A 25587-nucleotide genomic window follows, 5' to 3' on the forward strand; every position below is an offset into this window, starting at 1 on the left:
TTTTAGCCTGAACCAAGTCATCATGTTTTATTTCCTGGAGGGTTGCAGTCCCTCCCAAGATGCGCTCACCACCTCCTGTGACAACTCTTACGTGCACATTGACATGTATCGCTCAATGTCAAGAAGGACACAGGACAGTGTATCAGCATCTACGTTAACTCTTCCTGGTCTGTACTTGATGCTGAAACAGAAGTCTGACAGTTCTCCAACCCAGAGATGACCAACTGCATTGAGTTTAGCTGTGCTTATGATGTATGTCAGTGAGATGTTGTCAGTGTAGATGGCGAAGTGTAGAGCATAAAAGAGATAATCTCTGAACTTTACACACACTGCCCACTTTAGAGCCAGAAACTCTAACTTGCCACTGTGCAAGTGGTAGTTGCGTTCCGCAGGTGTGAGGGTCCTTGACCCATAACCAATGACTCGTAGCTTTCCACCCTGCTGCTGGTAAAGAACGGCCTCGAGGCCTCACTCTGATCCATCAGTATGCAGGACGAATGGCTGGTCAAAGTCTGGGTATCCTAGAACTGGAGGATGAGTTAATGTATCGACCAGTCTCTCGAGTATACTCTGATGCTCAGCACTCTACAGGCGCCCTAGATGGCAGCTGGGGGCCTTTGCTTTTACTCTGTTGGCTGTGGGCTGGCAATGTTGAGTAACTCATACAGTGGCTGAGCTATTCTCGATAAGTTTTGTATGTATGAGCGGTAGTAGCTGAGAAAGCCGAGGACCCTTCTCAGGTTGCCTACAGCCTGTGGCGCTTTGGCTTTCAGAGCCAGTACAGCCTCCAGGTCGTTGGGGTCGACTCGAAGAGAGAGTAAGAGCAGTACATCTTGATTCTTAATAACAGCATCAATACAGTTCTTTAATATTAACAACTCCACCATCCCACTGTCCTCTGACTCAAGCAAGTGCTTACTGTGCATGAAAGAACTGATGTAGTCGAAGCAGCCTTCCTTATCTTCCTCCTCGACCTCAGGCCGGTCCTGGCCTGCAACTGGACCCACACTTTTGGCAATCTGGAAGAGCTCTCCCGCTGACAGGGTGAACAGGCTTTTCCTAATGTCCCACACTAGGCTCTTCCTCTCACTCTCAGCCATGACTGCAGCTCCTTCCTGTCCCTCACGATGGGTCACTCAGCTCAACGACGGCTCAGTCTTTGCTCCAGCTAACCGCTCTCTCTGCCAGCATCAGCTCTCTTCTTGGTCCCAGATGTCATCAATGGATCAGCTCCAAACCAGAAGGTGGCGCCGATCTTGGACGAGCCCCGAAGATTTGTTACGGGTCTCAGGGATGGGAGACCACAGTAACAAATATGTAACCTGTATAAAGCAGGTAAAGCATAAACATAAATATATACAATAACAAAATAATTGTGATACTCATTAAAGGAATCTTACCACCTAAATTTGATTAACAAGTTGGTGTTACGCAAATGTGTATCTGCAAGGTTTAGCAGACAGACAGGAATCACCATTTACATCTGGAGGTAAGAAGGGTTTTTCCCAGACGTCACTCCAAATGTGTATTTTCTTCCTCAGAAGTAATAATTTCCAAAATCCACAACACCTTTTTACTTAACGAAACATTCTGCTTCAATATGGGGGGGTGGGGGGGGGTTAGCGTGTATGTGAGTCCTGCCCTCCTAAACTGCGCCCCAGCCCGACTGAGAGGCATCAGCTGTAATGGTCACCATGCAGCCCCCTGGCCCAGGGAAACACCTTCTTGGATGGCCCATGACTGCCATGGGAGGGCCTTGAGACCACCCTGGGGCAGGGTAAGTTTTTTCAACCTGTCCCTTCGCAGGCAGACCTTTTGGCATCCAAACCAAACAGGAGGGGGCATGTGTGGAGCAGGCCCAACAGCATAACCTGAGCAGCTGCGGCAAAAAGGCCCAACATTCTCTGAGACTGCACTACTGACACCACCCTGTGTGAAACGCAGTCCGTGATGCACTCTATGATTGCCTGCCTTCTCTTCTTGGTGGTCATGGTGGCCGAGTCCAGAATGAGCCCCAAATACTGGACTGACCTGGCTGGGTGGCTCTTTTCAGCATTTAGATGAAAACCCAGGTGTGCCAACATAGTATCCGTGTGGCTCTGTGCCACAGACACAGCACAGACAAGCCAGTCGTCCAGGTAGTTGAATACACGAACGCTTTTCCTCCGGAAAGGCATCATGAAGGACCACTGTCGTGAACCAATTGCCTGCTCTTATGGCTTGAAACAGAGGACCCAACATGAGCATTCGAAAGGGAAGCACCTTGAGGTATCCGTTCAGCCACCTCAAGTCCAGAATTGAACCCTCAAAGGCACGGGACAAGTTTTGGCAGTAACCAAACTGCAGGGTACTGATCACCCACGGGCAAGAGGTGCACTGACGCCAAGCATTGAGGTGGATGATGGAGGGGCCTGCCTCTGGCTCCTAGGATCTCGGTCCAGTGCAGAGGCTCTTGGCGGAGAAGGCGGTGGAGGAAGCCTGCCAGCTGCTGCTGCCCGAGAGAGCAGGGCCTCAAAGAAAAAACACCAGACTCAGGGCAGTCCTACCCATCAGAGAGTCAGTGTCAATCTCATCTTCCTCATTATAAACATCCACCTGCCCGGAGGAGCCACAGCCAGAGCTATCAGTCTTATCCAGATTGCTTGATGCAGCAAGGGATACAGCATCAGGAGGAGGCAAATCTACTCTCTGCAAAGCAGGGAAAACACAATGTGTCTCTCACCAAACAGTCTGGAGAGTTAAATAAAAGAAACACATACAGCAGTTTAACAGTAAATACAAAGATGCAAATTATGCAAGTTCTTAAAATTCCAGCAGCACAGTTCATATGTGGACAGCATTGCTGTGTCAGAATCATTGAAGAGAAAAAGGCAAACCTTACTACTGTCAGTCAACAGCAAAAAATAGCTGAGCAGAAGCTGCATTCCAGTACTACGGAGCGCTGCAATATGGGATTACAGAAATAATACACAACATACTTACTTCCAACTCAGTATGCTTTGATTACAGTCTGCACAGGACGAGCACAATTTTCACCTTTCTGCAAACAAACTCACAGAACGCCAAGGAGGGGTCAAGTGTAAGACAGCCTGACAGTAGGCAATCAACAGTGAGGAATGAGAAAGGTAAAACAGAGAACAAACTGATATGAGATCTCCCTGAACTGGTATAAGTGTGTGTGATTAATTTGCTATAATGCTCCTGATCTGAAGGTTATAGTCACAGGGTTACAGGTTCACTAAAATGAAATAAAACTACAGCCCATTTCAGCTTGGATTTGTAGTCTCCAGCTCTGGATATGTGATCTATTTATGGGGCGTGTGTCAGATTGCGCTAAAAAAACAAAACTTCTTTCATGTTTCTCTTTTATGCAAATTAGCTGTGTGTTCAACAGTGAAAGAGTCATTTTAACATGAGGGCAGAGGAGGTTACAGATGGAGACTATTTTTACAGTATTTTGGCTGACTCTGATACTCAGGCAGGATATTTTTCAACATCTAAAGAAATCCGGCGGAGGCCATGCTGCAGCTGAGTTAGTGTTAGAGGACTTGGTCGACAGCGATTGTCTAGAGCTGCCGTCAGAAAACAGCAGCTAGTAAAGCCTTTGCTCATATTTCCTCCGATGCCAACCGAATGTGAATTTTACCGTGGACAGTTTTTGTTTGATACTGTCTTCTACAACCACCCTGAAGCAGCACATGTGCATTGCATTAAAGTTTTACTCCTGGCTTGCGTAGAGGTGTGCCATAGACCTCCTTCAGGCATTAAAGTGATTTCCTGTTTCCTGAGAAATATAATGGCAAAAACAGAGGAAAAAAATCATTTGTAATTTATAAAATATACTTAACATACTTGGTTTACCTTCTCAAGACATATGCAACAGATGTTTGTGCATCCCCCAGTGGAAAACACACACTAGAGCTTATTGTAATTACTAAACACAAAGCCACTCAATTGAAAGCACATGCTAGGGACCGCGAAACGACTTGGTGAATGTCTGTTCCATAGCCATGAGGATGAGGATGCCAGAGCTGAACAACAGACAGCCTTTCTTTAGTAGGTGGAGAGGTCATGTCAAGAGTACTGCTAAAATAATTCTGTGTTCATTTAGAACTGGAGGAAGGAGATCGGAGTCAGCTCAAAGTTCAAACAAGGGCTTTAATCTTGTACAAGAGGAGCATTCACAGAGCAACACGCAGATCAGTTACAAAGTGAAGACTCACTTTCTAAGTAGGAAATCAGGGTATTTATCTCTCTCTCTCTCACTCTGGGTGTGTCATCACTATGACAAATGCTGATTCAAGCCTTCCTACAGAGAGGAGGATGTTTACCATTAGTGTCGGTACCTTACTTAGGTCATAAGACAAGTCACAAAACAAGTAATTAAACAAGGTCATAGAAGAGGTCACAAGTCACAGGTCACATTTAACAGTCTCTCTCACAAGGGCTGTGTAACATCAATTCACATTCTTCTACATGTAGTACAAAATTCTCATCACAAGTACAACACGAAGAGGGCGAATCCACAGACAAAATAATCTGTCTCAGCTTAATAAAGTAACTTTGAAAACAGCAAATTACTTGCTTTAACAAATTTCATTTGTTTATACAAAGGATAACTTTTAAAAATCATTTCCATGAGGCTTTTCTTCTCAGCAGACAGATCACAGGAAATAAACTCGGCATATAATATTCCTCATATTTGCAGCTTTAGGGATGTTCGGGCTGAATGTTAATTAAGTGCTGTTCTTTTGATCATTACTTTTAATCATTATTAATACCACAAAATAATACACTTGAGTCGTCAGATTGGGAACCCATAGGTTAATGCATCTTTCTTTTTGTTGCATTTAGTGTTGCTTGAAATGACCAATAATTTGACTATAACTGTAATGAGGCCTTTCTTTCTAAGATAATTTAAGTACCTTTTTAATGGATATTTGTATATTAAGCTAATATACACTTTATCTTCATGTGACTGCAGAACCACATCCTTAAAGTCCTGATATTCATAACTCAGCATACCTGCATGTTCCAGGTGCAATACAAATATTTTAAAGGCAGCTGTTCCTTCCTGGTTAGTGGTAAATAAAGGACACTGTTGAGTTCAATCCCTGGATTAGCGTGTATACTTTCTTATTGAGGAAGATCCAGCTGTTGCACTATTCCACTAGCTACTAGAAGCTTCCTGTGCTTTACAGATTTACCAGTGACAAGACATCAATTATTGCACACATTGCTCACCGCAAGTGAATGCAGCCGATCCCAGCTGACCACCAAAAATCCCACGCATTTTCCACAGAAAATGAAAATGCAAATTCAATTCAAAAAGCTTTATTGGTCCCCGGGGGCTAATTAAAGGCACGTGGAGTAGTTGTACACAGACACAAACAAGTCAGCACGTTAGTTTTTCCCAAAGTTTTTCTCTTCATTATGGTAACGGCCCCCTTCAGGAGGTACACCAAAAGAGGTCCAACCTAAACAACCAAGTCAAGTTGCAGTTTAAAAGAGATGAATTTATTGAATGAACAGCAACCCAAACAAAGGGGAAAACCCCCCGAAAATAATCAAACAAACTCCAGCCTCCAGCCTCCCAGACCAACCCACCAGGGCTTTCAGAGCTGGGGACTAACCCTCTACCCTAACACAAAGAAACAACTAAACCTAACTGAAACAAAGCCACGAAAACTAGACTACCGCACCCATCAGGGAAACATAAAACAAAAAATAATACTAAAGCCAGCCTCCAGGCTGATTGACTGAATGGAGAGAGAGACAGAGCTTAGTGCCACACGGCCTCTTATTGTTTCATAATCAGCCAGACCGCTTTCACCTGGAAAGGCAGGAGGCCAAACATCAGCCACAGTTGCACGTCCTGGCCAGCAGAGGGGGAGCATGTAACAATTACACAATTTAATTCCTCTCCACAAGTGGAATTGGGGAATTGTTTTGTGTTTTAAAAAGGAGTAGTAAAATAAGGGCACATGGATAGCTAACAGTGAAAAAAGCAGAGGAGGCCTTATTTCCTTTTGCACAGATTTTTCTTGGCTAGTGTGAGGTCTCAGACCAGATCCTTGGTCTGTCAGTGAGGTATTCTCAAGCTTTTATTTAAGCTGTCAAAACAGACACATTTGAAAGGGAAGGAAACTTGCAAATTAAAATGGGTTTTGTCTACCTCACAATTTGTTTCTGGTTGGTTTCTTTTATAAAGGCATGCAGTAATTTACATTCAGTATTAGCCAGAAATCAATCAATTAAAATAATATGATACTCAGCTTTGATGATCCAGTCCCATGTTTTTAATTTCGCTGTGTGTTACTTTTTTAATCACTGTCACGGATTCAAAGCTGAACTCAAATGAATGCATTTCTTGGTGGAAAATCAAAAGCATGTTTCTGAAGTTAATTATGCTGAAAACGAAATGCCCCAAAGCCTGTCTGTTTGCCTGCCTCACTAATCAGCAGACCAGCCACATTTTCCCTCTCATTGCCATTCACACTATAACCAACAACTGGATTGCTCTGAAAAACACAGTGTCCCCCATCTATTCTTCATGTCTCATCTTGCATGTTGACTGGGTGATATGTCTCTGGTCCTTCTCAAAGGATTTATTGCTGCCTAGTCAGCAGGCAAGGCACAGCAGTTGTGCTGCAGATGTATGAAAGAATCTCCCTCTGCTGTCTCACAGTGAGGATTTTAGCCCTGCTCACTGAAGGTGGAAGGGCTTCATCAGCTTCCTGACAAGGTTGTGCTATCCTGACATTGATCTGCCAGCTGTTTGTTACTTTGATGAATCTCTTGCCTTCATTTGTTGCACTTTCATCCCTTCTTGCATTTCCCCCATTACGGCACCCTCTCAAAGGCATTGCATTAATTGAAAGGGATCTAACCGCTACACTGTCGATTCTGCTTCTTATATCATTAATCAGTTGCTCACTTTATCTCTGCAGTGCTCACTGAAAGAGAGATGTTTTGGCGTTTTTTAAAAAAGAATTCAGAACATCTATTTGTAATGCTCTATAGTCAAACAAATCACAGTATAAAGCTAATTTTGGTCAAGCGTGCTGACAGAGAAATAATTTGCACCCTTGTTAAATCAAAAAACGACATTTACGTCCAATGAAAATCTCCCCTGGAGAGCCGCTGGGTCATTACACTGCCAGCAGAACATGAGATTTTAACAAGCCTATTGCAGATACAGTATGGGAGTCATGCTCACAAGAGGATTTGTTAGGAATGCTGACTTTGTAACATCCAACCTCAAGGCAGTGCTGTGAGTGAGAGAGAAGTGTTTGGTTTAGGAGCTGTCTTAGAAGATGTCCCTCTTCATACTGCGCATTCGATATCTTCTTTTGTTTTTGTGTCTATAAGCCTTCAGCTCATGTAACCACAAATCACCCCACTTCTACCTAATTTTCAAAATTTCTTCTAGCCGTTAAAAAATTTCCTCTGTGTTGCAAATTCTCTAGATGAATGAGATTGCTTAACCATCACCTAAAACTGCCTCCGTGTTTAGTGACAGCTATCTCTGATGCTGGAAGTGTCAGCGTGACAAAATGCAGTGAAATTAGATGTCAACAAGGATCACATTTTGCTGATGAGTGCAATCTCTCTTAGATGACCTCATCAACACCCCATCTAGTGAGAAAATTAATTGTGTGTGAAGCACTGCGCTTTTAACCCCAAGGCACTCAGAGATGACAGAATCTAAAAAAAAATGGACCAAATGATAAAAAAAATGTAAAAAAATAAGGTGCTAATTTCTTCTGGCTACCCATCTGACCTACGAGGTGTGTTGTTTTGGAATTTCTTTACCTGTTGGATGGGGATGTCATGCAGGGGGTTTTCTTCAGTTCTGTTAAAGGAGACTTGTGCTATTTCATTGTTTTCTATCCTTCAGTGTTTTATATAGGTTCTTGTTCATGTAAAAGATCTTGAATGTTAAACAAGTCTGTTTTCCAACAGAAAACACTGCTCCTAAAACGCCTTGTCGGTAGTCTTGCCTTTAATTCCATGGCTTTGTGACATCACACTACGTTACCATGTCATACATTTGCATAATGTATGCCTAGCAGCTACTTCACAAGTAAGAACTGATTTAACTCAGCTGCTCTGTTGTTGCTAGTGCCGCTGGCTCAGGTGTGCGTGAGCTGACCAACCAGAGCAGACTGGGTATTCAGGAGGGGGGCTTAAAGAGACTGGAGCTAAAACTGGACAGTATGAGATAACTGATGTGTTTTTTTGAGCATCAAAGCATATAAACCCATTCTAGTAGCAACCCAAAATAAAATTATGAACCTGAAAATGAGCATAATAGGTCTCCTTCATACCATTTATACCACAGGACTACACAAAATATTGTTTAACATCAACATCGCAATGTGCTCATGCATAAGTCAAATCTCAGAAGGTTCTCATTTTCCATGACTTGTTGACTAGTCTACAAGAGATGTCTGTCTGTTATTACTGTAGTGCTTTATGCAACATTAATAGGGAGTTTTGTGCTAAATTTGGCTGTTAATAATAATTAATGATTATCAGGGATAATTATTAATTATAATAAATAATAAGATCCAATTTACATTAGATCACCTTGAAGAAGTGCTAACATTGTGCTCCTCGGATTGTGGAGTTAGCTGGCAAGCTTTGCTTCGCAGCTGCTGGTGCTAACTGATCTGGAATACTAACAGGACCTCATGTTGCTGCTGTGAGGAGAAATGTTTTGGGCCTGCTGGAAATGTAGCTTGCAGCTATCAGCAGCTGTTAGGCCCAGAAGAATTCAGGAGAAGAGAACTTGAGGGCAGGCAGCCCCGTGGGGAGAGAGATGGAGAAGTGAGAGAACAAAGGAAGGAGCTGGAGTTTTGACTATCTGGTCAGAGGGGGGTTTGTCACCCTGACCAATAGTAGCTCAAAGCTGAATTTGCACCTAGGTGTGAAGACTGGAGAATTCTTGGAAACTGAGTTCAGTTCAGAGTCCATTTTGAAAGCCACAGTGAACGACTTCTTCTGTGGGTCCCAACATTACATAATCCAGTGTGATTAAAGGGTTCTTGGATACGTGAGAGTTTGTTGCTTGTGAGTGACATGCAGTCTCTTCATTCATTGATTATTCTTGATCAGTTTATCTAACAGAGCAGGGCCTGCTTTGGTTGTCTGATAAAATGTTCCCCCTACAAAACCATCCCAATCAGTTTAAAGGATAAGTACCGTTTTTTACAACCTGGACCTTATTTCTGGCAAAATATATGATCATTTACTCACCCAGATAACTTTGGTGTCATTCGGCGTCGTTCGGACGAAATTAGATCCAGTGTAGCGGCGATATATCCATATAATGGGAGAGACGGGGCAGCGACACACAGCCTCTATATAACGCATTATCTGCCACGAAACTAGTTCATTTCATCAATATTTTGTTATGAAATGCTAGCGCTATTCCCCTCTGAGTCCGGGCTCGTCCGTTATCAACATCCGGGGTCAAACTAGCAGTAGCAGCTACAGGTAAACAAGCCGCGCTGTCGCGGGTGCGCGCGCAGCTCAGAGACGACATCTTCCAGGTCAGAGGTAGTAGATCAGCCTACAGACCCCGGATGTTGACAATAGACGAGCCCGGACTCAGAGGCTAATAGCGCTAGCATTTCATAACAAAATATTGATGAAATGAACTAGTTTCGTGGCAGATAATGCGTTATATAGAGGCTGTGTGTCGCTGCCCCGTCTCTCCCATTATATGGATATATCGCCGCTACACTGGATCTAATTTCGTCCGAACGACGCCGAATGACTCCAAAGTTATCTGGGTGAGTAAATGACCATATATTTTGCCAGAAATAAGGTCCAGGTTGTAAAAAACGGTAGTTATCCTTTAAAATGAATGAATTATGAATTAAGTTATCTTATTCCCATTGAAATTCAGAATCTCTTTTAGAGTATGTATCAATATATGCTTAATTTGACAACATTACGGCCTATCAGCACTCTCTATGTGCTGGACTACCACCAAATCAAAATGTTTGTTTACAATAACTTCCGGGGAGAAAAACCCTACAACACAACTAACCCTAACAACATTATGACTAGCGTTAGGTTGAAGACCTTATTTACCTGTCCACGGACTAAAGACAATGACTACACCTATGTATTTGTAAAAGTTAGGTTACATTAGATTTTACATTACAAAAGTGACAACAGAAACAAACAATTTTGCCAATTTCACATATCTCCGCGATGCAAATCAATGGCCAGTTGTCTGACCAGAAGGGACTGTTGTTTTGTGACAACTGTGATTTGGTTTGTTTCATAGCCTGGCACAGCTTCAGGCAACCGGCAGATACTCTAAGAAATTACTGCTGCACATAACTCCATGTAAAAGTGTTGATTGACCTATTTATACTGCTTTTGTATGATTAAACAAACAAGGTATAACATGTTAATTAGTGTGGCTAAATGTTGCCTCCTGTTTCAAGTCTTTAAGCTCGGTTAAGCTAACCAGCTACTGTCTGTAGCGTTATCTATAGACATGAGAACAGTATCAGTCCTCTCATATAATTCTCGTTCAGAAAGTGTGTTTCTAAAATGGCAAACCATTCCTTTAATCTTTTGACTTCAGCAATACCTTGCAGCACATTCATGTGCACTCCCACACAGAGCTTCTGCCCATTTCATGGGAGCCAGCTCTGCTTTTTATCTTGTAAGAACATTTAATTAATTTTTAAAATAAGTTGACCCTGAACACTGAAAGGACAAAATACTGTCTCACAAATACAATCAGCATTCTCAAGATAAGTAGTCATGAAGGGCATCTCCAGAGCATCTGTTCTGAAGATATTTTTATAGTTACATGTCGCAAGCTCAAAAAGAAACTCTTCTGTTCATATTGGACACACAAGTCTTAACCTTGACAGCAGTAATGTTCAGCCCCAGCAACACCTTGTACAATATTGCTTTCAATCTTCTGCATAGCTTATGTCTAATTTTGACCTCTATGCTCCTCCAGGTTGAACTGTTTTGAAGTCATCACCATGGAAGGAGCCAGCACCAATATTCTTCAATTTTGCTCTGCAGCAGAAAGCACAGATTGGCTCCAAGCAATATCTACAAATATCAATGACTTGACACAGGAGAATGTAAGTTCATCTCTGAACGTTAGAGGCTCGGTTGGATCTTCCTGTGAGTCTTTTATTGAAAATGAAGATGGAAAGAAAATCTGAGATTTTCACACATTTGTGATCATTTTAAATCTAACTTAATAATTTACTGGCATAACATTTTGTAATGCACTTGATTTTTGTTAGTTGTGGTATTTTATCATTTGATGGGGCTGGGCGATATGGCTTTAAAATAATTTTGCAATAATTTTAGCAGTGTTGTAAAAGTACCCAAAAGTCATGCTTAAAAATAAAGATATCATGTTAAACTATTACTTTAGTAAAAGTGAAAGTCACCCATATGAATAGTACTTGAGTAAAATTATGAAAGTATATACTATAAAGTAAATAATATTCTGGCAATAAATGTACTTAAGAATCAACAGTACAAGTACAAGTAAATTATACATGTATTTACATGTGGGTGTTTATACTGTATACTGTATGCAATGGATTGACTGATTACCGGCCTGGCCAAGTATTGGAACAGATTATCAGCATTTTTCTGATCATGTGAATCAGCATTTTTCTGTTTTTTTTTTTTCTTTTATCCGATTGCCAAAAAAATTAATTAATCTAAAAGTGAGCTACTTTGGCCATGTTTGCAGGATGCAATCAATCAATCAAACTTTATTTATATAGCATCTTTCAAACAAACTGAAATGCAATTCGAAGTGCTTTACAAGTGATTGAAAAAACATGGTATAAAAATGGGTTTAGAGACTAATGCACACCATTTACAATAAACTGAATAGTTAAAATAATAAAAGATAAAAACAAGCAATGAAAATAATGATACAAATGAAATTACACATTGCATGTAAGATTTGATTAAAAAACTTTAATATCATATAATAATAATAACAACAGTAAAATGTGAATAATCTATATAAAATATTACCAGTGTAAAGACTTTAAAATAGGCGTAATGTGTGCTCTCCTTCTGGTCTTAGTCAGTACTAAGCAGAATTTTCAGTTATTGCAGCTGATTCATTATACTCTTTGGTAGACCAGAAAAGAGAGCGTTACAGCAGTCTAGCCTGCTAGTTATATAAACGTGCATTAGTCTCTCTGTGTTGCTCAGAGAGAAATGGCCTCCCTTTGAAATTTTTTTTTAAATGATAAAATGCTGTTTTTGTGACATAGCGTACATGTGCCTTAAAATTCAGGTCAAACTTCGAGTCAAAGATCACTGCTAGGTTTCTGGCTTCTTGGCTTGGGTTGATGCCCATGTTTTTCTCTCTGAGCCTTTGAAACAATGATCAGTATTTCTGTTTTGCCCTGTTTGAGCTGTAAAAGTTCTGTGACATCCAGCCCTTAATATATAAGATACAGTTCAAAAGTGAGTCAATTGACCCAGTGTCATCAGGAGACACAGCCACATAGAGCTGAGTGTCATCAGCATAGCAGTGGAAAGAGATGCCTTGCCTCCTGATGACACTGCACAGGGGTAGCAGTTACAAATTAAAAAGTAACCATCCTAAAATTGATGTAGTAGTTGCTCAGCGTTAAAATATCCAGGTTCCCTTTCTTTAGTACTGGTTTTACCAGAGCAGTTTTAAAATCAGTGGGGACGAAACCAAGCTGTAGGGAGTAATTTACTATGGTAAGTATGTCTTCAGATACACAATTAGACATATTTTTAATAAGGGAGGTTGGAACTGGATCGTGAACATGTGAAGGTCAGTTCTGTTACTATTTTCCTTAGTGTTTCAGCATCAACCAAGTCAAAACATTCCAGCTTTATATCACATTGTACATGGGATATAGGTAAAAGTGCAGTGTGCATGTTTTGCTGGCAGATACCAGATCTAATCTTGATTATTTTCTCCCTGAAGTAGCCAGCAAACTCTTTATATTTGGATCCTGGAAGCTCAATACTGTACAAGGGAATATATTGTACTAAAAAGCAGTCTGGGATTGTGAATGTTGGTGGTTATCATGCTTGAGAAATATGCTTGACATGATTTTTGAATTGCCTTGTTGTAGTTTTTAAGTTTTTCAGTGGATATGTTATGGTGGATTTCTAGTATTGTTTTTTGCCGTCTGCACTCAGCAATTCTGCACTCTTTTTATTTCTCGGGTTTGATAATTGTTCCATGGGACAACCGTTGTTGGTTTTAGTTGGAGCTACTGCATCAAGTACTGTTTTAATTTTACAGTTAAAATCATTCACTAAGTCTTCACAGAATGATGATCAGAAATTATTATTGTAGGTTGCAATTTGTGATGTGAGTTGTCAGGTGTAATGGAGCGTTTTTTAACAGTATGTTCTGTGGTACTTGGAAGAGAAAGATGAAAACTGTTAAAAAAACACACAGTGGTGGTCAGACAGAGCCAGATCAATGACAGAAGATACAGTATGTTGAGATTAAGACCATATGATATAACTAAATCCAGAGTATGTCCATGTTTGTGAGTTGCTATACTAACATGCTGCTTAAAGACATACATTCCAACAGCTCTAAAAACTCTTTGGCTCTGGTATCTGTCAACATGTATGTTAAAATCAACAATCAAAATGCAGGCATCATAGCTTGTGTGAATGACAGACGATAGTTCTGAGAATTCTGTTAAAAAAAGAGGACATAGATAATTTAGGAGATTTGTATACTGCCAAGGAGAAGGGGCTGAGATTTTAAAAAAGTAACGTTATATTCAAAGGCTTGAAATGTGCACAAAGTCCACATCCCTGCCCGCAGTGTTACTCGGTATATTGTGGCTATACCTCCACTATTCCCACCCTCTCTACTTGAAAAAGAAAAGCTCTAGCTGGGTAGACAGGCCTCAATCAGTGTGGCAGGTGCATCTGCAGTTAGTTACGGTGTAATACATTGCATTATGTTGCGAGCAAGCGCCTGTGAGACCCGGAGATTGGGGTGCAGTCCATTGCACTTAAAAATGCAGGGTGACCCCAGAATAGATTGAAGTTATCAATAAAAGTCAACTTAAAATTTCTACATGCAGTTTTTAGCCATTAATTGAGAGAGAAAAGATGACTGAATTTTTCTATGCCCTTTTTGTAGGTTGGCAGGGGTCCTGAGATGGCAATGTTGGTGAGAAAAGTTTTAAAATGTTTTTTTAAAGTTTCTGACTCACGGTAAAAAGTTGTGTTGTTGCTGACAATATGTGCCACCACAGTAGTCAAGTTGGCATGTCGTTCTAGCACCGCTGGAAGCTGAGTGTTGAGGTCCAGTACACAGGCTCCGGGGAAACAGTGGACCACTGCTGTGGTTTCATGGGAGGGGGGAGTGCCCCTGGATGATAGAGTCCCTGATGCAGTCTGAAAAGTAACTAGGAACTAAAGTATTCAAATTAATGTAATGAGTAAAAAGTCCAGTATTTTGTGCCTTAAAATTGTACTTAAAGTGGCAGTATGTAGTTTTTGAGAACTTATCAACTAATCATTTTAATATTTACAATATTAATGAGGTAATAAAACAAACTCAAGAAATATTTATATTTTCAATAACTGAATAAAAAAGCTGTTAAAAAAATAAGGTCCCCAGAACACTGTTTGAAGCTTGAAAGGTGGCAGGGCCCTACAAAATTAAAAAAGTAAAATGGTATGAAATTGTGTTGTCCTTTAAGGTCAGTTTGTTTATTCAGTTTATTTAGTCATTAAAAAAAAAGAGGGTTTGTTTATTTAGCTTGTTTAGGCTTAAAAATTCAGTCAATGAAGAGCTGTCTCTTTTGATTAAAATGTCTTCCCCGAAACTTCATAGTGACCTTTTAAAGTAATAATCTCTAAGATTTTCATGTAAATAAATATCTGTTAAGTCACTATTTATCGGCGAATGAGGTAACACAGTGGCTGTGTCCAAATTCAGGGGCTGCAGCCTTCAATGGCCTAGCCTTCGCGGTCCACGAGGGCCGGGTCCTTCGGGCCGGTCTTTGATAGCCTCATCCACCGTTGTTAAATGGGACGGTCTAGCCTTCGGAGTATTTCCTGGTTGCCTCACCAGATGTTCCCGCCCCTTACCGTTACGTCACGATTGTGAATGAAGAGATGCATTAAAGTCTGTTTTGGTTCAAATCTATCAAACGTGTACATTTATTTGTGTGTGTATAAAAATTAACAACAAAATGTGTCAAATCTAAATTGAATCATCAACATTACAAAATAAACATTAAGCCATTGGTGAATAACAACTATATTTACCATAGCATCACCAGCGTCACGTATTTTAACTTAAAGTTGAAATTTGGAGGTTTTGAAGTTTAACATATCTGGCGTTGGATGTTACATGACTAAAAACCGAGTATAAACCCATTACTTAAATTTAAATGTCATGTCTTCGCCACTTGATGTCGCCATTTTCTCTTGCCTCCTCTTCTGTTTTGGGACTGAACAGCGGTGCGCAAAGGATCTTGGGATATAGCGGGCCGCGAAGGATAGTAGCGATGCGTCCTCCAAACAGAGGGAAGGCCAGGCTGCATTTGTGGGCTGCGTTTGAAGCAGCCCTCGAATTTGGACAGCCTTCGCGCAGCATTGTGACGTAATTGGCCTTCAAATGCGCAGTTCGTGGGCTCCAGCCCCTGAATTTGGACACAGCCAATGATGATTGAGGCTATGGCCCACTGATGAAAGCCAGTGATCTACACTGGGTGTCGGTGGCGACTTTCCCGGAAAATATCACAAGCGGCGCACAGTTAGTGGTCGGCCAGAGAGAGTAGGTGGATCGCATCATAATGACCGGAATAAGTTGGCCTAATGTTAGACAATGAATAAGTATGTACTAGGGTTGGGCCGATGGCTGACAGCCATGGACTAATAATCCGTGACCATCTTAACATCGTGATTTAAACGGCTCCCCACCAGAGAGCACAATCAAGTGGCGTGTCCCCTCAGAGTTACTGTAGGGCAAGATTTATTGTTGTTTGTGATATGTGGGGAGAGGAAATGAAAGAAGCACGTTGCTGCTTAGTGCACTAACATTATGTCTCCATGTCCCGTATTTTCTTATCAAACCAGCTCAGCTAGGCGAACCCAAGACACTCGGTTAAATTTTTGGCAGGAGTGTTTATTTTCCCGCAGTCCGCTGTTTCTCTCAGTCGTACCGTTTCTATACACAGTTTTCTTAGCTTAGCTTCTTTGGCTTGTCGGCCAATGTTGTTTTAGGCATATGACCCTAGTATGTACATAATGTTACTTTTATAGCAACCATTTTTTATTCAGTAAATAGTAAGTGATATAATTACTGTCTCAGAAGACATCATTCCCTTTTTGCTTTCATGTGGTGTTGTTATGGAGGAATGGCAAAGCTGCCAATTGCCAACAGACATCACACATCACATAGGCGACACTGGATCTCCAGGAAGCAGTGGGGTCCAAAAATGCACCCACAATTGCTGCAGTGGTCTATCACTGAATTTTAGGCTATATTGCAATAAACAATATATATCTGGATCTCTTCCAAAGCGCTTCATAAATGTTCAACAAAATCAAATATCACAATGTTTTTGACCAAAGACCTCTATTGATATTGAGACAATATTGTAGGCACAAAATTGGTACTTGGCACTTTCACAAAATATTAACACAATCAAATTTTTGTATGAATAAATGAATGTGGATATAATGACTTAGTGGGTAAAGACAAGTATTAGAACAAGTAGAACAGTCTGTTAAGTTCAGAAAATGACATCACTGTAATGCAGTCTTTAAACCCAGGAAATATATAGTCTCATACCATGATAACAATATAATATCAATATATTGCCCAGTCCTGTCATCTGATTAAATTCATACGGTTATTTTAAGCAGGTTAATGGGCAGATTACCAGTTTATGGAATAACAAAATTTCAGTCGGTGAATTTTCTGTTATTATCCACTTGTGGTCTTTTAAAGTCGGTAGCTACTGAAGATAACATTGACAGATGTAATACATGTTTTGCCCTCAGTTGTTACATGCATTTCCCCTTTTGATTTCCACAGCCACATTGACAACAGTGTAGCTTCGTTTAATAGACTCTTCCTGACAAGCTCTCATTAAATCATAGTGGCACCTCTTTCTGCTGACAAAAAAGAGCCTCTCTCATACCTAATTAATGACTGCTAAGTAGTCATTCGGCCTGTGCACTTCTCTCTCTCATTTCCTCCTATTTAACTTTGATTATCACACTGATGATGTGATGCATTCGTGGTTAAGGATGCAGACGTACTGTATGCCCGCGCTCCTCAATTGCGCAGCTGCCTTTTTTAAAAAGTGTGATTAATTTGCGGCTGCATCACCTAATTATGGACGTGTAGTGTGATTGCTAAATGGCCAATCAGGATGTAATTGTGTGCCTGCTTTCGTAGAGAGCAGAACTTTTGTTTTAATGACCTACAACCATTAAATAGACTCTGTGTGACACCCTCAGGGTCCTTCATGTTTTGTTAATGTGAATGACTGTCATCTGGCATGATGGAGAATTATGTGATGCTGTTTGATGTTCTTTTAGAGAGACTCAAACAGGAAGGATTGGGCAGCTTGTTAGTGCCTACTAGTGCCTTCAGTTTGAGGTGAGACTATAGGAACCATCATGCTGAGTGGGATTTGCTAACACAGCTTGGGTCCATTTAATATAAACATGTTTTGCCCTGCTTCAACCTCAACTTCATTCTGGCAGAACAATAATGTTTCCTTCAGTTTTTGCACACCTTAAGATCAACAGGTGCGCAGGAGAAGACCGAGGGCCGACAAAATCAGGAAAAAAACTCCCGCACATAGAAACAGCCTTTGAAATACATTTGCTTGCCCGTCTTTTGTGGGTGTTTGATACCTCCTTTTTTTGGGCCTTTATCCTATTATTTTAAAATAATATCAAATATACTAAAATGGTATCAAATACACACATTGGAAGAGATAGTTTGTCTTTGAGAGTCTAACTTTATATTTTTTTGGAGCCTCAAGGTGATTTGAATGGTCCTTCATCTAAAAGCACTTTGCAATAACCTCAACAGTGGTAGTTGCAGCTTATGTTAATAGCTACTTAACCAAATGTGGCTACTATAAAACATCCTGATAGATGATTCTGCTAAAGCATTTGATATTTTTGTGTGTGACAAACAAATTTAAATAAAAAGACATTGTTTGTGTTCTAGATGATTCATGAGAAATTCATGTAAGTTGGATATCTCTTATTGAATGTTATTCAGTCCAGTACATTTGTTGAGGTTGAATGACTGATGACATTCTATTGAAATAATGTGTTCTTTGAGATTTCTCAAATAATTGATATTAAGAAAAACAACTACCTAACTGAATGAACTTGAGAAATGGGAATTAAGTTATGGCATAAAATGTCATATCTAGATAAAAATCATGTTTGTTGCCTTGCTAGAGGGAAAGTGGTGAGCAGAGCTGAACCCACTGGTTATACAAAATAAGCAAAAATGTATTCATGATTGAAAGAAAATTGAAAACTGTTGTATATGTATCCTTTTTGGACTTAAATGCACAGCAGGAGTATCTCATGGCTATCTCAGTAATTTAATTCCTGGGTGTTTTAAGGGCTCAGCATAGCTTTATGTCATAATATATTTAATAGCTTCTTGTAATGATGTATGTCACTGATTGTTGTTTTGTTTTTATTTCTCCTCTAGATAAAGATCATCAACAAATACTGCTCTTTAGACGATCAGGTACTTTGACACTGACCTAACACTACATACCAGTCCAGCATATCTCTTTGAAAGCAGATACATAATTGCCACAATTAAACATTCCCATTACATGATTACTGACATATTGATGGTGCTATTAGAGACAGACAGGAAATGCTGGGAGAGGTCAGAGTCTAACTAAAATCATGTGGTTAGGTGGTATGCTGCCTATCCACTGAAAGAACTCTCCTGAATATACATCTTGAATGCAAGGTAAGGCTTGTAACAGCTCATCAGAACAGACTGGTTTAGGGAAAAAAAACTCAAAGAACAACCTCCAAGGTAGACTGGAGCACATGGATACAGGCCGCAAACTTTTATTAAAGTACTAACGTTTCAACACCATGTGCATCTTCACCAGAGTCAGTATACTCCAGATTTTCCTCTAGATATTGTTTGTAGTTCAGTGAATTATTCTTCAGATTTATGAGAAATGTTGATTGGTGGAGTTCCCCATTCAGGCTAGCTGTTTCAGCTTTTTTTTGCAATAAATGTTATAGAAGTGTAGAGAATTGTATCATCTGCATACAACTGCAACTGTGCTGGCAGGTCTGGATTTTTCTATAGGCTAATACACTTTCTGGAAACATTTTGGAACACTTGGGCTCAATCCCACAGTACCTGTTTCCCCTACCACTTAGCCCTGCCCCTCCGTTTTGCATGTTCGTGCCAAAGAGTAGGGTGTCCTGAACCTTATTGGGATAAAGCGGTAGAACTAAGTGTTAGGGCTGCAATGTCCTCCAGACAGAAATCTTTCAGAGGCACATTGCAGATTGAGAGTTATATGAACTATCTGATGTTTGGTCCTTTTCTTTATAACAAGCATGAAAAAATAGCTACGAGTTTGCTGTTGTCTCATTAGCTAACTAGCTAGCTAGCTAACAAATCATGTGATTGCTGATTTGTGCATGATGCCCTGAATTTTGGTGTTTTTCTTTGTTGCTTTTTCTTCCTTTGATGGCCCAAATTTAAAGTCCAGCAGTAACGTTGTTGTACCACTTCTCTAATATCAGTGCAGACTGACACGGTAGGAGCAAAGCACTGCTAGCGGCCAGGTAATGAGGCAGTGTTCTTTTTTATTTGATCACTTGATTGATCGGGTAAAATTGTGAATGGATTTGCGAGCGTCCATGCTTTTCTATCTCCATAAGATAAATGGCAAATGGCATTGTGATAATATTAGTAATATTATTAGTATAGTAATACAAGGGAAATCCCTGCAGCTGAAGACACATGTTGGAAATATCTGGTTGGGTCTGTTTACATAAATGCCATCAACAGCTGATGACAGGGTCTGTAAGGGTTGTCCAATTTCATAGGGGGAAATTTCAACCACTACCTCTTGTAACTCTGTTCTGAGGGCCAAGGGGGCACTCAAAAACAATGGGTAGGGGTATAAATTAGAAATGGGATTGGGCCTTATTCATCAGTTAGTTGTTTCAATATTTGACCAAAAACCGTAAAAAAGTAAAAAGTCAACATCAGTCAGATTTAGCATTCCAGCTTAAACTGCAGCACCACTGTACTATGAAGTTTATGTCAAAGATGCCTCACTATAGTTTTCAGTCATTATGAATGTGCACATTGTGCTATTCTAGTCTGTTGACTGATCAAAAAAAGATTTCTACTGTATATATTTTTCACTCTACTTTTATCAAATTATAAAATTGCATGAATGTCATCCTCTATATCTCTGCAGATTGTTCACATGGGCTGGGCATGTGAAAGCACCGAGGGTAGCGCTGCTGGTGGAACTACAGCGTTCAAGTTCCTGGCACTGAGAGGACCATATTTTTATATCTTCAGAAATCCCCCGGTAACTAGCCTTTTATCATTCTTAGGTTTTAAACTTTTTCTTTCCCATTAATTTCTCCAGTGACTCTTTAAACCAAATGAGAAGTCTTAATTTTAGGCCCACTGAAAATGGTTTGTCCAAAATCCAAAGCATATCTCATTGGACTTACATAGAGTAAGTTTTATTCAAACTTCAAAATGATTAGTTAGTTCTGTGGATTCAGCTCGGCATTAGGATTTGTTCAGGGCCTTTATAAAATTGTTTTTGAATGTAGGGGTTTGATGATTTTATGCTGCTGCTCATTGATCTGTGGTTGTCCCCCTCTGTGCTGTATGGTTTGTGTTTTCAGACAAGTTGGCAGCATCTGTACAATTTTGAATGCTTTAGTTATAATTGAATTAGAGTAGATGGGCATGCAGTAACTGATGATGAATATATATTTGCTGTGATCATGTCTGAACGTAACATGGCAGTGAATCAAGACATATGATTCACTTTTACAATAAGATACTTCTGTCAACATGTATCACCATGAATGCATTGTATTACTAGTTAAGCAAGATTTTCAGTGGTAATTGTGCACCATTTCATCCTTGTTTTCTAGCCAAAATTTATACCAGCTGATAATACTCTAATCAAGTTAAATGTGTATTAATACTGGCTACATAATATGATAGAGTGCAGCAGGAATGAGTCCTAAAACCCGGTCTCTCGGTTGCCTAGTCTCAAAGTCAATGGGTTTTTTGAATGGGTTTTCTGTTAAATGCCTCAAATAAGGTCTGTGGTTAACACACAAGCTTAAGATATTTTTTTTAATCTTTTGTCCTATGACATAAAATAGGTAAGTAAATACACCACTTTTGACTTTTAAAAGGATTACGTGTCTCAAAAAAGGCAGTTGCTAACCAGAGAGAGAGGTTGTCAGGGACATTAAGGCTGTGAGCTCTTTATCCAATCAGGACAAAGAACTCCATAAAGAGGCGGTCCTGTCTGCCCGTGAACATTTGCAGTTTGCATTGAATATAAAACTTAATTGCATATTTTTTTAAATGTTTCCTATCTACATGTGGTCTGAGATGAATCAAAAGTGGCTGACACTGGCAATTAGATGATATTTAATGCAGGTCCAGTATCAGTGTAAAATGTTCAGCTTGACTGCCAGGGCCAGTGAACAAAGGATGCAGCCTTTTGTGCTGTTTGTTGCACTATAATACAAGCTCTGTTCTCCCATTAGTATAAAAACCACTTTATTTTGTATGTAAGTAAAATGTGGTTAGTGTTGTTTGGTGACTTGGCTCTGAAGTGGGCTCTGAGACATTGTGAGTTGTCTCTTGTTGTTAGTTGTCTCGTCACCCTTTAACACTATTTGACAATCTATTGTGGTTCACCTTCTTTGTTTTGAAGGTTCCGAGCAGACTTTTGTGTGCCTGTGTTGCTCTTATAAACTTCAGTGTCTACAAATAGATTTCCTGTCACTCTTTGTGAGGTTGTATAAACTGTAAAATCTGAGGAAATTCTGTTCTCATGAGGGACAGTTCATCTTGTGGTGACAGCAGGCTGGTGACAATGGATGTTGTGAAATGTCACCTTTTTGCTGAGAGTTGGATTAGAAAATTGGTACAACTCTAATTTCTGTATAACTACTTGCAGATATATAAATACAGTATACACAGTAATGTATATAAATACACTATACATAAACAAGTTAACACCCAGTCGTGTCAGGGGATCGTAAACAATAAATAATAATATGTTTTTCATCTTCACATTAAAAGTTGGACATCTGGGAAATGCTGTCTATCTGGGAAATGCTGTCCATGAACTTTGACATGGGAGCACAATGCGTCAATGATGTAAACACAGAGTCCACTTCTTCTTGGTTGCCAGAGTCCTCAGTTGGCTCGGAACAAGTTCTGCCCATTAGATGCAACAGGATTGTTGTGGTGGAGACGCAGCATTCTCCAATCTTTTGTTTCAGCCCAAGTCCAAACTGGGCTGGCATGGTTCCCATCCTGGATCTCCGTGCTCTTCTTCCTGGGCAGTGCAGCTGCTCTGGCTTAACGGTCAAAAGGTGCAGTGGGCAGTGATCGACTCGAAGTCTGCTGCTCTTAATTCAAAACGCACTTTCTTCTCCAATGATGTTGAATTAATTTTTGTTTTAAGTTATATGTATGTGTTTTGAGCAATAAATCTGAAGTAATAGCTGATTTGAAACAAAAATGTAGCAAAATTTGAAGGAGCTGCTGGCCGCTGCTTCTGCATGCGCCAACCTTGTCATGACTGTTTCCAGTCTTTACTGCTGCATTCCATTTACCATACAGGCATGAGATTGGCGTTTATCTTTTTATTTCACTCTCAGCAAGAAAGTACACAAGCGTATTATTCAAAATGTCAAACTATCCCTTTAAGATGGATCATAGTCATCCCTCCTGAGTTCTGTGACACAGAGCTAAGAGGGTCAGCCAGCTGTTTCTCAGCCAGCAGTCCATTTCCTCTGGAGAATTCTGCCCTCTGACATGCCACTGACACCAGCCTCTTGAGAAGACATGAAGTGCTTCACCCCACCGGGATAATGTGGATGCTTTATGCAGCCCTTGTATCTGTGGGTAATGGAGGTGATCATGGATTATGTACCTGCTGTGGACCAATGCATTGAAGTCTGTATTCTCCAGTTTGCTCCAGTCTCCAGCTCACAGATGACTTCCTCAATGTGGCTCATCACATGAATGTCCAAATGGAACATATTGGCAGTTCGAGATGGTCCCTATAGCTGTGTTTCCATGGCAGGAACAAGATTCGGGCCTTATCTGAGACGAGACTCAAACTGAGCTTTTTGATACTACTAAGCAAGCCTGTGTGGGGGTGTGCTGCCTTTCCTCCTGCCTCACAGCAAAGAGAAAACGGTTGGAGATTTTTCAACAGCATGGTGGTTGATGCCTACATTTTCTCTTGGGAGTTCATGTATCATGTATGTTCTGCACAAATGTTTCAAATTCTTGTTGGGTTTAAAAGGTCATTTGTTGCCAAAGCTTGCCAATGTGCATGCTCACTTATACGTCTTACCATCATCAACATCTCTTCAAAGACACTTGTTAACATAAGGGTACAGCCTTTATGAATCATATATGGTACAAAAACACTGCAGGAGGCATCACTGATGTCTCCTTTAAACTGAACGTGCCACAGGCAATGAAATGCAAGATCGTCTCTGATGCAGAAGTCTCTCTGAAGTTGAGGCAAAAATATGTTTTGTGCCTCTAGCTTGAACAGAAGAACAATACAGCCTTGGAGCCGATGAGAGCTGCAGTAAAATTGTATCTGAGTGCAGAGCAGTTGCAAAAATGAAAAGTGTTGTTTTACTTGATACAGGCCAATCAGACGGGACAAACAAATCATGTTGATGAGGTGTTAGTGAGAGAAGTCATCAGCCGTTAATTTAAACGGATTGCATTAAACACAGCAGAGGTATCGTGGAGTCGTTGAAATTATGCCTTAAACAGCTGCTGGGTTGTGAAATGCCAGACTTGTCCTCTGACTTTTGCTGAAATATGGCAGTAGCCGATATCCCTGAGATAAAGAATAGATAGAATTAATCTAGGGATATTTGAAGCACCACTCTATCAATCCACTACACTACACACACTACACATTGTTGACGGATCAATGATATCTGGTTCGAGATTGATGGTATTTGGTGTTAAAAATATAAGTTCACCAAAAACTTAAAATTCAGTCATTATGTACTCCAAAGTTGATGGAAAGTTGGCTGAAGTTTTGTAGACCATGAAACATTTCTGGAGCTTCACATCTCCTAAACAACTGAAGAAGATTGGGATCTGTTTTAAAATGTAAAAAAACATCAGAATAAAATAAATGGCTCTATACAGCTTGTCCAGTGTAATCCAAGTCTCCAGTAGCCCAAAGATCCCAACTTTATGTGAAAAGATGTTATTTACACCCTTGATGCACATCATGCACCCACTTCAGAAGGGGTTCATGCTAGGACAGTGTGTGCCTGACAGCACAGTCATGTCTACTGCAGTGATTTCACACACAACAGCTACATGAAAACTAAAATTATACTTGGTGAAATATGCACAGTATCCATTCTTTAATGCTATTTGATTTAATCTTGGAATTTTACCATTGATTATGATAACTGGATCAGTTAATTACCAAACAGTCCGGCCCTCTCCACTGCGCTCCAGGGGAGGGAATGTGATCCCTGATGATGACTGAGGAAATATTGATTTAAGATTTGGGTTGGCTGATATTTTTTTCTTTTACAACTGAAAGGTGTCCATATGTGCAAATATGGAAGTGCAAGTACGTGAGTAACACTGCTGGTTTGAATATTTATGACAATGTGTATCTTTGATATGAAGTGAAGTGAGATGTGAGATGCATAATTATATGTAAAAATATTGTCTCTAATGTTTAATGTCTACAATCTAGCTTTAACTTACCGCCTCTGTGTCACCAGTTTACCCACAATGTTCTCCGCAATGTTCGCATGCAGCCTCTTCTTGTCAAAATGAGTATTACAAAAATAAGCACTTAGAGAAATGAGCCTTACTTTCCTCTTGACAAAAAAAAAAATCAGATCCACACAAAAAAAATAAAAAATCACGAGGATTTTTTTTTTCCAGTCCCACACACGTAACCAAACATTTCCAGCTTCTTTAATGTATATTTGCTGTTTTTCCTTGTTTTATTTTAAGATTTTTTTATTAATTTTTTATGAATTTGAAGTTTATACTATTAGATGTAAAAAACAAACAGTGTCACTATTTTCAGAAATGTCACATACAAAACGATAAACGGAGTAGAAAAGTCAGGTGATTAATCACACCGACTACAAAAGGCAAAATGCAGCTTAGACCTTAGTGCATCAATAATGACTATAAAAGATTATGACGAATGACAGTGGACAATTTTTCTGCTTTGAGTACTTTTACTTTCAATTTTTTAAGTATTTTTTTATCATTTTTAT

At 39.9% G+C, this 25587-nt stretch overlaps 1 protein-coding gene across 4 annotated transcripts in view; it reads left to right on the forward strand.

The window, feature by feature from the left end:
* The window catches only part of sntg2 (syntrophin, gamma 2), a 93729-nt gene that overhangs the window by 50419 nt on the left and 17723 nt on the right, over window positions 1–25587 (forward strand). For 3 of the 4 annotated variants that reach the window (XM_084381793.1, XM_084381796.1, XM_084381794.1), the window contains 4 exons: window positions 10997–11126; window positions 14174–14203; window positions 18740–18778; window positions 20499–20615. In XM_084381793.1, coding sequence (XP_084237919.1) covers window positions 10997–11126; window positions 14174–14203; window positions 18740–18778; window positions 20499–20615 — 316 coding nt within the window. The remainder of the gene's footprint in view (window positions 1–10996; window positions 11127–14173; window positions 14204–18739; window positions 18779–20498; window positions 20616–25587) is intronic. The other variant, XM_084381795.1, reaches the window with a different exon arrangement.

This window comes from Pagrus pagrus, assembly GCF_965226575.1.
Source record: "Pagrus pagrus genome assembly, chromosome: 18".
NCBI lineage: Eukaryota > Metazoa > Chordata > Actinopteri > Spariformes > Sparidae > Pagrus > Pagrus pagrus.